At 39.8% G+C, this 17,892-nt stretch overlaps 1 protein-coding gene across 1 annotated transcript; it reads left to right on the top strand.

Annotated features, from left to right (window-relative positions):
- Positions 1-10,762: 10,762 nt before the first annotated feature.
- On the top strand, positions 10,763-17,603 carry LOC147325617 (glutamine synthetase-like). The gene is made up of 7 exons (XM_086300202.1): positions 10,763-10,890; positions 12,328-12,502; positions 13,754-13,915; positions 13,997-14,143; positions 14,763-14,890; positions 16,123-16,322; positions 17,012-17,603. The coding sequence occupies exons 1-7, from the start codon at positions 10,876-10,878 to the stop codon at positions 17,313-17,315; spliced, it is 1,131 nt and encodes a 376-aa protein (XP_086156328.1). The 5' UTR covers positions 10,763-10,875; the 3' UTR covers positions 17,316-17,603.
- The last annotated feature ends 289 nt before the right edge of the window (positions 17,604-17,892 follow it).

Raw genomic sequence — 17,892 nt, 5'->3', positions numbered from 1 at the left:
AATTAAAGTAATAGCCTGCGAATAACGAAATCATAATAATAAATAAATAAATATACGTATTTTTAGGCATTATGGTATACTTTTGTATATAAGTCATCAGGGAATCCTGAGGGAATTTCTTCAGATTTTAGGCTTAACTGGCCAAAGGTCAACAGCACAGCAGACTGTTACCCAAATTATTAAATCATTATTTAGTATTGTTTTGTATCTAAAAAGGTCAAACATCAAACATGTTAGGAACAAAAAGGAGACAGCCAAACCCATCTGTTCTCTGATTGGATTGTTACATTTGTGATTGACATGACATTCACCAATCAGATGAAAGGAAGAAAAATAGGGTCAAAATTCGTACTTGTAACTTGCAGGGTTTTTTTTGCTAAGTCCACACACAAATCTTTTTTACGCACGCACAAATCTTTTTTTACACACACAAATTTTTTTTACACACACACAAATCTTTTTTACACACACAAATTTTTTTTACACATACAAATCTTTTTTACAAGTACAAAATATTTATGACCACATTTTGAGCCCATAGGGAGGCAGGAGGAGGAGAGACCCGAGGCAGCCGCCGGTCCGAGTGTCAGGTGAACTGAACTTCAGGTAAGAAGTTATGGCCTGCAGTGTATCTGGGTCAGATATAAACCAAGTTTAGGTAGAGTTTATTTTCGTTGTGCTGACTTTTTACAGCCAGTTACAATAACTCGTACTGCGTACTAGCTAGCATGACGAAGTTTCTATACAGCTGTTCGGTTGCTATGATGTTACTGATAGTGAACTTTATTTTATTCATAAGGTTAGTTAGTAGAGTTGCCAACGGCTCCTTAAAAATGGAATGGTCCCTCATTCAGAGAAAATATTAAGCTGAGAAGAGACGCAGTTTGACCCGGACTTTAGCTAGAATGGAAAAAGACACAAAGCTGGAGTTATTCTGTCTTTACGCTGCACAGCTGCCTCTTCTCTCACCCCCCCCCCCCCCCCTCTTCTGTTTCTACTTCAATCATGAAACTGATCAATGATCAGCTGATCGGCTTTTCTCTCTTGTTTATTTATCGCTCACTTTGCCCAGAAACAGGAAACCAGCGGATGTCGCGCTAAACAACAGCAGCACATTTAAGCTTGATCAGCTGTTGTTAGAATTTATTTAATATTAATTTCTAGTATCAGCTGATGTTTGCTGGAGCCACAGCTGTAAAGCTGCTGGTCATGATATCAGTTTGGATATGTGGTGAGAGGGAAACATGAGGATGAATCCAGGAGATGTCCTTACTGAATCATCAGAGCTGAACAGGTGATGGAGAAACAAGTTTACCTTTTAGGTGACATGGATAAGTTGAAGGGAAGTTATGAACTGTTGCTGAGAGACAAATAACACCAATATCATTTTCTAAGTAGCTGACAGCTGATAGCTGTGCAGGGGCGGATCTAGCAAAGTTTTGCCAGGGGGCCAGGTAGGGCATTAACAGGGAGAGGGGGGCACAAAGAAATACTTTTCTTTCTTATTCTCATTTAAAATATCTAGCTTTTATTAAATACTTATCTGAATCTTGCGAACAAAGTTTTTATCTGACGTAAAATGTATAGAAATCATACATATACCAACAAGACTGTACATCACTGTCACAACAGGGTTTGTTTTCATTCAAAGGCTTTATGGCTTTAATACCTGGTGGGCCGGTCTGTAGTGAAAATGCCTGATTTTCTGTCCCAGTCCAGCCCTGCAGGTTAATACTGGCAGTGTCACCATGCCAGCTGACTGTATTTCATCATCAGCCAGTGTTGTTCTTTATACATCAATATTACCAAAGTTTACCATAAGGCAGCATAGAAAGTATTTACTTGCTTTCAGGTTTTATTCAAATGTTAGTCTTTTCATTTGTTTCCCCACTTTTTTCCTGTTTCAAAATCAAACACCAGTTTGTGAGAAGAGTATCTTCTTTTTTTTAATAGGCATTGGTTTTGCATTGGCATTGGCTAATTTGCTAATTGTATGATAAAAATGTTTGTATTTTAATATACAAAAATGTTTTTTCAAATTCAAATTCAAATTTTATTTGTCACGTACACAGTCATACACAGTACGATATGTAGTGAAATGCTTGGACAACTGCTCGTGACCTAAAGAAAACAAAAAAGGAAAAGGCTATGAATAAGATAGGAAATAAATATGAAAAATTAAAAAGGGTAAATTTAACTAGGAAGGAATAGAATATAAATTAAGGTTAAAAATGAAATAACTGTACAACACAAATTAGAATGAAGGGTAAATTTAACTGGGAAGAATAAGATAAAGATAAATATATAAATTAAAGTTGAAAATAAAATAACTGTACAACAAAATACACAATACACAATATAGAACTATATAAGAATGTATGAAGAAATCTAAATATAAATAAATATATACACAATAACAGCAGCTGTACAAGTATTAACCGGAAATGAAGAATATAGTGACCAGTGTTGTGCAAACCAAAGTCCAGAAAGTCCAGTGTGTGTGTAAGAACTGTATGTGTGGGTCAGTACTGTGTGGTGGTGTGATTGAGAGACCGTATCGCCTGCGGGAAGAAGCTCCTCCTCATTCTCTCTGTGTTGGTCTTCAGGGAGCGGAATCGCTTTCCTGACCTCAACAGAGAGAACAGTCTGTTGTTGGGATGGCTGAGGTCCTTCACGATCTTCCTGGCCTTGGTCCAGCACCGCCTGCTGTAGCGGATGGTGCGCTCAGCTGACCGCACAACCCTCTGTAGAGCTCGTCTGTCCTGCATGGTGCTGTTCCCGAACCAGGTTAAGATGTTTCCCGCCAGGATGCTCTCTATGGTGCACGAGTAAAAGTTCCTGAGCACCTTGGAGGGCAGTTGGAAGTCTCTCAAGCGTCTGAGGTGGTAGAGACGCTGTCGGGCCTTTTTCACCACGGTGTTGATGTGACAGGACCATGACAGGTCCTGCGTGATGTGAACTCCGAGGTATTTGAAGCTGTCCACTCTCTCCACTGGGCACTCGTTGATGACGGGGGTCTGGTAGTTCCTCTCCTGCTTAGTGCTGAAGTCCACTATCAGCTCCTTTGTCTTACTGACGTTTAGAAGGAGGTTGTTCCTCTGGCACCAGTTCTCCAGATTCCTAATCTCCTTCAGGTAGGCCGTCTCGTTGTTATCAGAGATCAGGCCCACCACGACGGTGTCGTCAGCAAACTTGATGATGGTGGTGGAGCTGGTAGTGGCCACACAGTCATATGTGTACAAAGAGTACAGCAGGGGGCTCAGAACACACCCCTGGGGGGCTCCAGTGCTGAGAGTGGTGGAGGCTGAGACATGTCCGCCCATCCTTACTGCCTGTGGTCTGCCAGTTAGGAAGTTGGAGATCCACTGACACATAGATGAGCTGAGTCCCAGATGCTCCAGCTTGGTGGTGAGTGTGGAGGGAATTATGGTGTTAAATGCAGAGCTGTAGTCTATGAAGAGCATTTTAACATAATTCCCCCTTCTAGTGTCCAAGTGAGTGAGTGATGTGTGGAGGAGATGAGAGATGGCATCGTCTGTGGAACGATTTGGACGGTAAGCGAACTGTAGTGGGTCCAGTGTGTCTGGTAGTGAAGAAATGATGAAGTCTCTGACCAGGCGTTCAAAGCACTTCATCACTACTGAGGTGAGGGCTACAGGGCGATAGTCATTGAGAGAAGCAGGGTGGGGTTTCTTCGGGACAGGAACAATGATGGACTCTTTGAAGCATGTGGGGATCACCGACTGAGATAAAGAGATGTTGAATATCTCAGTGAACACAGGAGCTAGCTGGTATGCGCAGTCTCTTAGGATACGACCTGGGATGCCGTCTGGTCCTGCTGCTTTCCTGGTGTTCACTCTCTTGAAGGCTCTCCTTACTTCATGCTCGGAGATGACGAGCACGTTTCCGGTGCTGGCAGTATCTTCCTGTCTGCAGCCGTTAGCGCCGCTAACACTAGCATTGTTGGAGACCTTAGCTGCAGCCTCGAAGCGAGCATAGAAAGTGTTCAGCTCGTCTGCCAGAGTCACGGCCACGTTCGTCATACCGGTTGTTGGTGCTTTATAGTCCGTTATTGTCCTTAGTCCCCGCCACAGGCTCCTAGAGTCACTCTGTTGGAGTTGTGACTCTAGTTTCCTCCCGTAGCGCTGCTTCGCCTCTTTCACCGCCCTCCGCACGTTATATGACGCGGCTTTGTACGGGTCCATGTCCCCCGTCATGAGTCCCGTGTTGTAGGCAGCGGTGCGGGATCTCAGAGCGTCGCGGATGGTTTTATCCACCCACGGCTTCTGGTTGGGAAACGTTGTGATAGTCTTTGTCTCCACGGTATCATCCGCTAGTTTCCCGATGAATCCCACAACCGCTTCCGTAAACACGTTGACGTCATCGTCGGAGCTGTTTCTGAACATGCCCCAGTCTGCGTCATCGAGTGCGTCCTGTAACGCGGCCACCGATTGATCCGTCCAGCGCGCGAACTTCCTCTGAACCGGAACTTCCTGTTTCAGCCTTTGTTTGTATTTTGGCATGAGGAAGATGGCGGCGTGATCAGATTTGCCAAACGGGGGGCGGGATTGTGCCTTGTAGCCGTCCTTGACCGTAGTGTAGCAGTGGTCCAGTGTCCTTTCACCTCTGGTGGGGCAGGTGATGTGTTGATAAAAGTTCGGCGCTGTGCGTTTGAGGTTGGCGCTATTAAAGTCCCCCGTCACAATAAGCGCAGCGTCCCGGTGTTGTGTCTGGTGCTGTGTGAGTGCCTCATGCAGCTCGCATAAGGCGGTGACCGTGTCCGCTTGTGGTGGAATATAAACGGCACTTACAATGACCGATGTAAATTCCCGAGGTAGATAAAAAGGACGACACATGATGGACAGTAGTTCCAGATTTGGTGTGCAGGAGCGTGTGAGAGGAACAACGTTCGCACTGTTGCACCAGTTGTTGTTCACCATTAAACACACGCCGCCTCCCCTTGACTTCCCCGAGTCCCGTGTCCTGTCCATGCGGTGAACCGAGAAGAACTCGGCCGGCTGGATGGCGTGGTCCGGCACCGCTGGGTTCAGCCATGTCTCGGTGAAGCAGAGGAGATTGCAGTCCCGAATGTCTCTCTGGAACTTTATCCTGGCCCTGAGGTCGTCAAGCTTGTTCTCCAGTGACTGGACGTTGGCGAGCAGGATGCTAGGCAGAGGTGTGCGGTGTGCACGAGCTCTCAGCCTGTTCCTGACGCCGGCTCGCTTCCCTCTAGGCCGCCGCCGCTTCCCTTTGTTCTCCCTCGAGATCTCACTCGGCCAGCTCGGATCCGGAGTTAAAAACTTCGAATTGTGAGTACATTGTATACCAATAGAAACAAGAGTGTCACTGTCATACCTAATGTACCCAATGGTGATGATTTTGCCGATTTAGAAACGCTGAAAACTAACTTAAAAAACAAAGACAAAGAAAAAGTGGTCGGAGCAGTCGTGACGGCAGCCGACCTCACCGGCGCCATCATGGTTTTTGCCCAAAACATATGTGCACTACATGTCAGTAAAATACTATGCAAATATTGATGTCCTTGACTGCTGAATAAACACTGACTGATTGTATCTCTTGTTCTTTATCATCACAGTATCTAAAAACTTTGCACCGTAGTGGTTAAAATCTCATTCTAATAAGAGTTAAAAGCGCATTCGGTTATTAGGTTTATAGGGTTATTGAATTATGGTTAACGGTTGGTAGAATTGTTTTTAACATTATCTGCCAATTACATCTGCCACCCTTCTCCAAATCTGTGCCCCTACGTGGCCCCCCCAACAAAAATTTTCTAGACACGCCACTGGTCCTAAGTTTAATATTTTCTATGTACACATTAGGCCGCTTCCCTTATTGTTGTCACAATAACTGCATGTCAATGAGAATTGTGATTTTTGTGAAATATCAATATTGCTGTACATTTATTGTTTCAGACTAAGTTATAGATTAATTGTACAATTTTCAATATCTCCATAATAATATTGTAAACATTAATTTTTTTGATAATTGTGAAGTGACAACCTGAAAGCTGATAGTTTTCCTGCAAGTCTGATTGGTGACTGATCAAGGGCGTAGATTTGGTTTTGGCATTGGTGGGGACGGATGATTCAACCACCGAACCCTGCCCGGTTTCTTTTTTTTTTCCTTTTTGTTTTTGCTTCTTAATAAAAAGAGGAGAAATATACTTGCCTACATATCCTATTCTACGTGCTTATAAACAATTTAAAATCACAATTCATAGTTTTATATGTGAATTATATAATGTTAAGTTACTATTAAACAAATGACTGACTAAGTATTTTAGGCTTTAGTTTACTTCAGCCATATTCCATATAAATCAGGTATCATACAAAAATAAAAATAGCTTCACATACAGTCATGACAATAAAAGAATATGACTTTAAGGACTTAACATCATTACTTCAGTTATAGTACACCAACATCTCTGATACATTAGCACTAAGGGAACACTGAATGACCTGCTGGTTTTTGTCCATAAAACCGCTCATCTAAGATGACCACAAAGTAAAAGATCTCTCAGCAAAATTATGCAACAGTTTAGGCACTATTGCCCCGATCAAATCAGTGAGCTGAGACTTTCTATTCTCAACATGAACTACTGTTACAGCAACAGACATGGACTACTGGTGTCCCACACAACAACTCAATGTCCACTATGTGAAGGAGCCAAACACATGCCTGCTCCTCTCGTTAACTGAGATAAACTGCTGGCATATTTGTTTTACATCTATACTGTCCAGTCTCTCCTGGTGGACATACAGCAGCATTGTTTAATCTCATTTGAGTCATTGTTGACCTTAGCCATGTTTTTAGTCTTCTGAGAGCACTGAAGCTTCTTTCAGCCTCAGTACATGCATTTTATCCTCAGATTACAATTATTATTCTGTGCTTGATGTGCCTCACCTTTGGCCCTGGCTCTTCCCCTCTGACTGCACTAGGACATATTGCCACCTGATAAAATAACACATTGATTCGTGCCATATAAAAAGTGAGACATGTCAATTCAGATTCTTTGTCAAATATACACTAATGAATCAATTTACATCAGCAGCCTAACAACTGTCATGATAATAAATACTAGTTAATCTATAGCACTAAATCATCAGTCAGTCACCTGTGACCTCGCCTCTTCACCTCTGTCTGAGCTACAACATGGCAGAGCTGCCTCTGTCACCTGACAAATAGGACATACATGACAATAAGCTGCTTCAGTGTTTCTGTCAATTTGTGCAGATCTTGACTCATCAGTAATGTTTGTAGGGTGAGTGCATTTTTAAAACAATTTGTGCAAACTGCACTACAAGGTGGATATTTGCAAAATCATGACTACCTCATGACATTTTGTCTCAAAAATTAACCTATGAATATGTCAGTGCCATTAGGATTAAATTATTGTGTCACCAACATTTTAATGTTAGACATATAATTTTAACAGCCTCTGTAAACTAATATCCTGACTTGCTCAAAGCTGCCGTTTTCTCTGACAGTTTCAATCAAAATTAGAAATGCTACTCTGAGACTGAGATAACTAATAGTGCTGCCTGTTGTGCAGTTAATTTCCAAAACACGTTAATCGTGGTTACATACGATTTTAGACTGATGTGGGCCAAAGCCTAGCATAGCCTGTAACGTTATTGTGACGGACACATTTTATGAGTTAATTTGGCTTTAAGTGACTTGTAGGTTTCTTTGAAAAATACTTATATCCAGGATCTTCCTTTTTGCTGCCATCCTCCTCTCCTCCTTGCAGCGCAGGCTTGCCGCTGCTAAAACTAAACACAGCTCCCTGAAAGGCACAGCCAATCACATTGGCCATATTTGTCACATGAGGTAGGACTCCAGTAGAGGACGTAATTTAACTCTTTCTGCACCGCTGAGTGAATGAGACGTTGACAGATCGTTTTTTTCCCCTTTCTATCGGGTTTGATTTTCTTTACTTGAATAGATCAAATTATTGGTGGGGACAATTCAATAATCGCTGGATATTGGTGGGGGCGTGTCCCTTCCGTCCATGCCAAATACGCCCTTGTGACTGATGTAAACTTCAACTTTAATGATTGGTGGACGCATTCATGATTATATCCATTAATCATAAACAATTATTTCCAGTGGTTCAGTTACCAGTGAAGTGTACATCCACTCAGCCTGATGAGTTTTGAGCACACGCCTAAATTACTCACCCAAAAAACATGTCTATTTTAAGGTGGCGTCACATTTTGTATCTAGCTAGATGTCTAACCTGTATGTCCCGTTTTGGGGATTATCATATTTGACCGAGGTAGCGATTATTACTTTCCTTTTGTGCATGACTCTCAGGCTGAACTTGAGTCTTAAGGTGAAGACAAACAGAAACCTGCTGCAACCTTCGCAGCAATCTCAAACATGCTGACATTTACATAGAGAAAGCTGATGGGAATGTTTTTTGTTTTTCACGTCTGTCAAGATATTTTGAACTGACTCTGGCACTGCAGTACTCATCCTCTGAGTACCAGGAGTATACCATACAGACATTAAGAGTAACTAATCTAAGATTTTATGCTGTATTTCACTACTGACTCACAGACTAATGCTGCCGTCCCCAGAGCTCCATCTCTGGCATGACAGAAATATTTATAAATAAAGTAAGGCAATACAAATAGGAAGCAAAATTAGCAAATACAGAATATGGTTTGAATTGGCTTAAAAACAAATCAAAAATAATTTTTGCTTAAGCTGTTTTATTTATTATTATTATTTGTTAGATACAGTAACAAGCAAAGAGAAAAAATCACTTATGACTAAACCTTTCTTTCTCACAATCATTGCAGACTTGTAAAACAAAATCTCTTTTAAAATTTTAATGAAACTCTTCTAAGTAATCAAACAGATAAACTGAGAAGATGGTGTAACCCTATTGGCAAAGGTAATAAGTTGCTTGAGGGGCTGAAGACAGCATTGCTTTTCTGAAAATGGCCATTTTTGAGAACAGTGCGGTGATCTGAATTCGTCTTGTGAATGGAGAGGATATCAGTTTAGCACAGAGTCCTCGTCAGTGAGTGCTGAAATAAAAATTGTTGACGGTGACAGATATCAGCACTGTCGTGAACTCATTTCCAGTTATTGAGAACTTGTTTCCTCATGCCACAACAGGGCAAAACAGATACGTTAAAGGTGGACTGAGTAGCTCAATAAGTTTGTTTTAAAAAATACATATTGTAGCACTTTGTTATAGGTTCAACTCATTAGACAAGAAATAAACAACATGCCCATTAAACAATAAAGTTTCATTGATTAGTAGGTATGCTTCTCCTGTGGCTTGAGAGATAGAGCTAATCTTTGCAGCATACTAGTGCAAGAAACTGAACCCTGAGTTACCCCTGATGCTTCTGTGTGACTATTAGGTTAAACAGGCTTGAAGGCAATGATGTCATGATCTCGGGTCTTTTGACCCAGCGTTTTGTGTTTTCTATTATTGTGATGTATTTTGGTTCTGGTTTTCTTGCTCTTTGGTTTTCGGTTCTGTTCTTCCTCAGTTTAGTGTTTAGTCATTTCTGCCTGTGTATTCCTCTGTGTAAAGTCCGTGTTTCTTAGTCTGTGTCTTTGCATGTGTGAGTTCCTGTTTTATTTTGAAGGTCTGTTTCTTTTGTCAGTGTTTCTAGTTTCGCTTCCCCTTGTCTTGTTATGTTCAATTAATGCCAGCCGTGTCCCCCTCCTGTTTCCCATTCTCTGATTGCCCTGTGTGTATTAAAGCCCTGTGTTTTTGTGTGCGCTTTGCTGGTTTGTCTGCGTGATCGCTCGCCGGCTTATGTTTTTGCTCTGTGTATCCCTGCATGTCTGTTTTTGGTTTCAGGTTTATTTTATTAGTTTTTCTGGTTTAGGTTTTATTCTCGCCTTGCTGTTTGTTTTCACCCACCTTATAAAATAAAGCTCACTCTCGTCAAAAGTTGCATCTTGGGTCCTACTCTCGAACTCCACACGTCTGCCGCGCCAGACGTAACAAATGAGGCTTGTAGTAATCCATCCATAGTAGTCCATTTAGCAATCTAGTTGTTTGTTTTTGTTTGTTTGTTTGTTTGTTTTGGGAGGGGTTAGTTTTGTTTATATCAGAATTATTGTGCTACATTAATATGGTGATATTAATGTTGTATTAATGATGTTTTTCAGTTCACACTACATATTACAACACAAACACAACACAGTGAAGGCAGATGGCTCACAGTAATGAGATCGTCTCATTAAGGCAATGTGGTAATCCCTCCTTAAACTTGTTTTTAATTTGACTGAAAAGACATATCTATAAAATGCATTTCCTTTAGACTTACTTTGTAACCTCAACCTCAAGGTTAAGGTCAATTTCTGAAAATCACCTAGGATTTTCATATTTATACCACAGGTGCATCTACTGGTGTCCACCAGTATTTTGTTTTCTAAAATGTGGTTTTGTTTGTATTTCAGTAACAAGTGGTCTTCTCTATACAAGGAAGAATATCAGAGCAATAGGTTGCTGTAGTCATCAAATATCAGAGACAAGTGCTACTTTTTCAGACCCAATATCAAGTAAAGTAAACGTTGTCTTACAATAATGCCAACTGAGCAATTTGCTTGCTTGTGGCTGGTGAGCCCTACAATCTCTTTTCTTATTTATGCTCTTGGCCTGTTCTGCATCTACATCTCACACACTTCAATACATCCTCAATGGATCCCATGTGACTAATTCTTTTTCTGTTAGAGTTGCTGAATTTCTGCCCCTCTGCCTGATCTCAGAACAGCCAACCTGACGGAAACTGAAGCCAGCAGCAGCTTCTGGTCTCTAATTGTGTTCAGTGAGCTGCAAGACCCTCAGCTCAGCAAACAGCAGTCAGTCACTATCAGCAGATGGCCTTTCATCAGGTGGGTGTTTGTTACTGTTTTCCATGGGAGTTTGTGATACCCTGAGCTATACCTGTGCACTGTTTTCGTTTGGCTGGATAGGGGCACATACTTGGATCTTATAGGTCAGTGCTTTGTACATGAGGTGTGTACAGTATAAATGTAATATGTTTACCATTTGGTTTGTTTCTCCATAGAAGAGAAGCAGGAATACTGTCAAAGATTGTACTGAAGGCGCTTACAGTCTTGCAGGATTTGTTGTGGACTGATCAAAACATTATAGTGTATGTGTTTTTTTCTTGTATGTGTTTGCTGCTTACATGGACAACCCCACACAAAGTATTTAAATGCCATATTACGTCAGGACGTAACAGGTGACATCAGCAGCCTAGCTTGCGTTCTGGCTAAATACCACAAACAGGTTTAGGCACCTCATTCTCAAACTTGACTCGGAAGCTAGACACTTCTTCACCTGAAGAACCGACTGTAAAAGAGTAAGTTCAAATAATTCTTTGTTTTTGTTTGTTTAATTTGCTTCATTTAAATCTGAGAATGGTATGCCACTGTTTTCCAGTTATTAAGATATTAAGATATAACTAAAAAAGGGAAGAGATTGATCTTACTTTTTTCTTAATTTTCATGTTTAAAGTTGCCCTGTTAGTATCTGAAAGTATAACAATGAAACATTTTTTTTATCACAAATAGTTACTAAAAACTTTATTAAGACATATTTGATTAAAAGTTACAAGACAAGAATGTAATAAAACATCAATAAATGTAATTAACATCATACAAATAAATGTAGGGAAACAAAAGGAATGAAGGTAAATTAAAACAAAGCAGCTACTTGTATATGTAATTGTTAAGACTACTCACTCTACATCAACAACTTTATCTGTTGACGAATGCAGCACTGACAGAACCTAAAATATATATATAAAAGTCAGTTTAGTCAAATTATAACTGTAATACATTAGATAAAGTTCAAATGTGTTTGACCTACTTATGAGTAGCATATAAGTGAAATAATGTCCAATTTCCTGTTTAGGGTTAGATACCATATGCTTATGTGCATCACTGATTACGTTATATTATTTTCAAATACTTTAAGTTTTCTTTTATTTCTCAGAGGTTGTCTGTGAATGTGTTTCAAGCCCTGGATGTTTATCTTCTTGGTGTCTGGTTAAATACCTTATAGCACTATATTTACATTCTGAAACTGATTGCTAGAAATCAGGAGTGTCAAACTCATGTGGAACTATAACTAGATGTGGAAAATTAATCTTGTGAGACTTGACAAGTGAAGTAATGCCGCTGGTTCATTTTAATAACTTTGAAAAAACCTTATAGTTGTAGGTTTGTTATGGGAAGAAAAAAAAGCACAACATGGAAATTGAAGGTGCCATAAAGTCAAAAAATGCCATCTGTTACTGTAATTATCCACTTTTGCAATTGAAGGTGAAAATGGCATCAGTGTCATCCAGCTCTCATCTCAACAAAACTGTGCGGCAGCAGTACATGAGCCTGCCTCAAGGACAGAAATGCCAGGTCACCTACATCTGGATTGATGGCACTGGAGAGACACTTCGGAACAAGACGAGAACTCTAGACACAGAACCAAAAAGCATAGAAGGTGAATGGCATTTTTAATAAGCTCTAACCTTTTGGGGTGAGAGGCACTTAGTCTAAAACTTAATGTTTAATTAGCTTTATAGTGAAGGGCAGCTTTTCTACCCTTTCAATTTGTTATTACAACCTGCCCGATGAGGCTTTGATTGACGTGTTTATTGAGACTCTGAATGTCTACAAGACTGTGAGCCAACTGCTTTCAAAACATTATGGGGGTGCACCTGGCACATGCCCATTCATACAATATTAATTAAAAAAACTGAAAGTAACACTAAAACTGTCATGTCTGAGGACTCAGTGTTTTGTTTCTTCATAATATGTTATGTTCTTGTTTATTCTGGTTATGTCTTTCATTATGATTTGCCATTTGTTAGGTTTCTGTTCTGTGCCTGCCCTGGTCCCACGTATCTGTGTTCCGTCTGTCCTTGATGTTATTATGTCTGCTCATGAGTGTGTTAAGCTCACTGTCTAGTCTGGATCTCTGTGTCTGTCATGTACTTCCTGTTTTACTTTGAAGGTCTATGTCTTATGTCAGTGCGTTCAGTTTTGTGCTCTCCCTGTCTTGTCTGCGTAATCAGTGTCAGCCATGTCTCCCAGCTGTTTCCTCTCAGTCCTGTTTAGTATCTGCGTCTTCCCCTGCTAAATTTACACTGTGTGTTCCTTTTGCTAGCTCGCCTGCCTGTTTAGTTTGTTTTGTATTCTCAGTTTAGTTAGTTTTCTGTTCTGTTGTTATCCAGCAATAAAGCTGAGTGTTTTGAGTTTACGTCTGCCTCTGTGAGTCCTGCTTTTGGGATTCCTTCCTGCCTTCACACAGCCATGACAGAAACTTAAAATAACTAAATAAAAGCTAAACATTTTCAAATGAAAAAAATAAACTGAAAGAAGTAAATCCACTGTGGAAACTCACTGAAATCTAACTGATTTATTATTAAATAGAATATTCCAGGTGTGTCTAAGCTTGAGAAGTTAGTGTGCTCGCTGTCTTTTCTTAATTTGTCTTCGCTACCAGAGAACTTTGGCACATTTTACTGTAATTGTGCTCTTTTATGTTTGTCTTTTTTCCCCATTGTCCTGTTACATTTATTTGTGTCTACTTTTAGTAACAGGGCCAGATCTCACCAAGCAGATAGTATGAATGGGAATTTTCCATGACATCTCTATTAACGTAGTTATCAAGTTAATCAGGTTTCACTTTAAAAAAGAATGTGAACACTGACGCCTAATCAGAGGAGTAATAAGAAGTCTCTATTTTTAGAAATACCTGAGTGGAACTTTGATGGCTCAAGCACCTACCAGGCCGAAGGCTCCAACAGTGACATGTACCTCATCCCGGTCTGCATGTTCAGGGATCCATTCAACCTTGACCCCAATAAACTGGTTCTCTGTGAGGTCCTGAAGTACAACCGTTTACCTGCTGGTACATTTTTTTCAGTCCATGCTTTTTACCCTTAACATCGTCTAAGATCATAATAATAGACTGCTCTGACTTTTATTTTAGAAACTAACCACAGAGCAAGTTGCAACAAAGTGATGGAAAAGGTCAAAGAGCACCATATTTGGTTCGGTATGGAACAGGAGTACACACTTCTGGGAACAGATGGACATCCATTTAGCTGGCCTCCAAATGGATTCCCAGCACCCCAAGGTAACCGAGCTGTCATTTTTTTTACTGTTTTTTATACAAATACTGCAGTGACGACCCCATTGCCAGCTTGTGGTAAATCCTTGTGCTATTATCTGGGTCACGGAGAGTGTGGAGTGAAGCAATATCCCACAAAATGATACACATTTACATTTAAAGTCAGAGAAGCAGAGGTAATGACAGAATTTCTCAGAAACAAAACAGACACTTTCCAAGAATGACAGGGTATGAAATCAGACAAAAGGAACAAAACCAAAAGTAGACTAGCACAGCTGATACGTTTCTAAACTTTAACAAAGGCTTTCACATTCTTAAGGAGCTTGTAAATCCATTCAGATTCTCTGAGCACCACACTTCTCTTTCCCACATGTTATCATTATTTTATTCAAGTTAGCACAGTGGTCAGTGCTATACAAAGGATTTCTGTAAAGTTAGAAAAGAAGTAGACAAATCATTTCTCAGACACTTCATATTGTAAATGTTTGTAATTTTTGTCTGAAAACAAGAATCACAAATGCACTTTTTATAGGCTCAGAACCTAAATGTTTATAGCCGTCGTACAGTTTTCATACAGTGTATCTTGATATTGTGGTTTTTCATTTGTGTCATCATGTGTCCTCAGGTCCTTACTACTGTGGGGTGGGGGCCAACAGTGCTTATGGAAGGGACATTGTGGAGTGCCACTACAAGGCCTGCCTCTATACTGGGATCAAAATCTGCGGTACTAATGCTGAAGTTATGCCATCTCAGGTAACTGAAAGTACTACTCCAATACATGGCAGTAGCACTTTATAATAAACATAGCTAATTAAATGTATGTAATATTTATTAATCACTGGTTACAATGTATTTTGTGTTTCTTTATGCCATTAACTTTTCTGCGATCTTGAGTTTTGGTTAGTAATAAATCTTTTATTACTACTCAATGAGCCTTTTCATTATAGGGCATCACGGAGTTGTTTTATTCAGAAAAACATGAAATAATTAAAAACTATTCTTATCTTCTAGTTCTCCTGCTTTGGATTTCTGCCAGTTGGATTTTTAGCTTCTTGTTTCGTTTTTATAACACCCAGAAAAGGTTGCATCACATTTCTTTTGTTTCCATTGCATTTTTCTTTTTGCATCGACGAGATACGTTTTGTGACATTGAGATGGGTAGATGGGTACACCTCCCCAACATACCACGCATAACATGGCTTTCTATGAAATACTCACGCTGCTACAGTCCAGTGATGCCACACAATAAAGAAAACAGTCTCACCCCAAACTTGAACCACAATTCCTGAACTTAACCAGCTAGTTTAAAACAGAAAATAAAATGATAGCAAAAGAGAAAGTAACAAAAGGCAAAACAGCACAACCTCCCTACTGAAATGCAATTTAAAACAAGTATAGGTTATAGTGACTATAAAGTCAGCTACAACTTTATTTACAATTTATTAGCTGTCCAAATAAAGTGGATGGCTCAACAGTATTTAATGACCACATACAAACATTAGTTATGACTTTACAGTTAATTCAGACAATGTTAATTTGATACAATACGATGACTAAATATTGTTATATATTACAAACATATGACATATTTATGAGACAAGCTATTTATCCCAGAACCTGGGGAAATACTCTGGTACAGCAGCCAAAACATTCAAAACAACCTACCTAAAAAAATATAAAAAACAACATTACAAAACAAAATTCTTCAGAGAAAAATGAGCTCAATGACGCAGAAAACACTGAGCTCAAAAAACTGAAATTTAATACACAGATAAATATGAAACATAAATATAATTCACAAGTGATTTCCAAGCAAATACTAGGCCATTAGCAAATGTTACTCATTATAATTTCTTTGTTTTCTAACAGTCAAAAAAAACTATCAAATTGCAGTTAGCTAAACGTATCATTTATTAACAGTGTTAATGTTTTCACCTCGAACATTTCCCTCTTGTCTCTGCATCTTTCTTTTTCTCTGGCTTCAGTGGGAATACCAGGTGGGCCCCTGTGAGGGCATCGAGATGGGGGACCATTTGTGGGTCTCACGTTTCCTTTTGCACCGTGTCTGTGAAGATTTCGGGGTTGTAGCAACTCTGGACCCCAAACCCATGAAGGGCAACTGGAACGGGACTGGTTGCCACACAAATGTCAGCACCAAGGAGATGAGGGAAGAAGGAGGACTGCAGTAAGTAAACTCCAGACTTTCAAAAGATACACATACAAAAGCTCTTCATTGTACTACAAAAAGGAGGACCAGTGGCACATTTGAAAAGATTAAAAACAGCTTGTATTTTCTTATTATTTTTTATTTTAAGTATTTCTTTAAATTAAATAAAATGCAGCACTATATCCCCTCACCAGATACTTTATTGGATACTCTATGTATGCAATAAATTTGATTCAAGAAACGGGAAGAAATTATGTGTGTTTTTAAGTGACTGACTGCTAGTAACAAATTACCCAAAGATACAATTTTAAATTGGTTCTTTCCTAAGTTGTAGTGTAAATAAGTTATTCCCTTAAGTGAGATTCATAGATAAAAGTCTTCAGTGGCTTAACAAAAAAACAAAAAAAAACATTCTCTGAAAACGATCAAATACAAGGACTTGACTATAAAATGGTTTTAAAAAGCAGTCAATATCCAGAGCAAAACTTTGAAAGACCTTCAGAAAACCTGGAAAACTGTTGCTCAAGACCTGTATTTAAAAATTACAATAATGTCCTCTTAGAAGCAAATATGAAGAAAAGAGTGATGCTGTCTTAATCTTTACTAATCATGCTTAAACAACTGTTCACTGATGCTCAACATACTGCCTTCTCAAACATAGTAATAAATGGAAACTTCAGTAAAAATACATGTTTCTTTGATGGCAGGTACATTGAGAAGGCTATCGATAAGCTGGGGAAAAAGCACCCTGAGCACATTCGTGTGTACGACCCTCATGAAGGCAAGGACAACATCAGGCGCCTCACAGGTCTCCACGAAACCTCCAGCATCCACGACTTCTCTGCTGGAGTGGCCAATCGAGGTGCCAGCATCCGCATCCCACGGCAGGTGGGGCAAGAGAAGAAAGGGTACTTTGAGGACCGCCGTCCCGCAGCAAACTGTGACCCGTATGCAGTGACGAAGGCCATCGCCATAACCTGCCTATTGGAAGAAGAAAAAGGAGCCAAGTAGTAGAAAAGTGCTGCCTTTTTTAAAATTATATAATTTGTATAATATAGATAATATATATATAAAATGTATAAAGCAACACAGACCTGTCTGTGAGTTAACTTGAACTGGAGTAAAAGGATTCACTACAAGATGAAGAAGCCTGGAAGTAGATGTATGTTTTTCCTCTGAGCCTCTATACTGCTGCAAACGATTACTGCTCACTATGCTCCCTAAACTATTAATAACTGCTACTTTAAACTTGTGCTCCATCTGTAACCGCTGAGGAATGAAATAAAGATAATGGTGCTATGATTGCCTTCTTATCTATTTATGTCAGAAAGTCTCCATATACTTCACTTGTCATTGGTATGACTGTTGTAGAAATGTCCTTACATATTAGTGAATTTGTTGTTAGCACTCTTGCTGAGTGCCTAAACCTCAGCTGGCATCATATGTATCATCCAGTCTGGCTTTGCCTTACTCTTATCCAGTTTTGCCTCCAGTGGAACAGGCTGGCTGTACTGCCACTTTACCCACTTACTGCCAGAGATACCACTCCTTCATCCTGATAGCATACCTATTTCAAGTATCAACGTGA

Source organism: Aulonocara sp. 'chitande type north' Nkhata Bay, linkage group LG7, assembly GCF_057382095.1.
Source record: "Aulonocara sp. 'chitande type north' Nkhata Bay isolate Kocher_YH1m ecotype deep benthic linkage group LG7, A_spYH_male_GT1.1, whole genome shotgun sequence".
Classification (NCBI taxonomy): domain Eukaryota; kingdom Metazoa; phylum Chordata; class Actinopteri; order Cichliformes; family Cichlidae; genus Aulonocara; species Aulonocara sp. 'chitande type north' Nkhata Bay.
The sequence above is the reverse complement of the archived record's forward strand: the minus strand, read 5'-3'. Positions and strand labels throughout refer to the sequence as shown.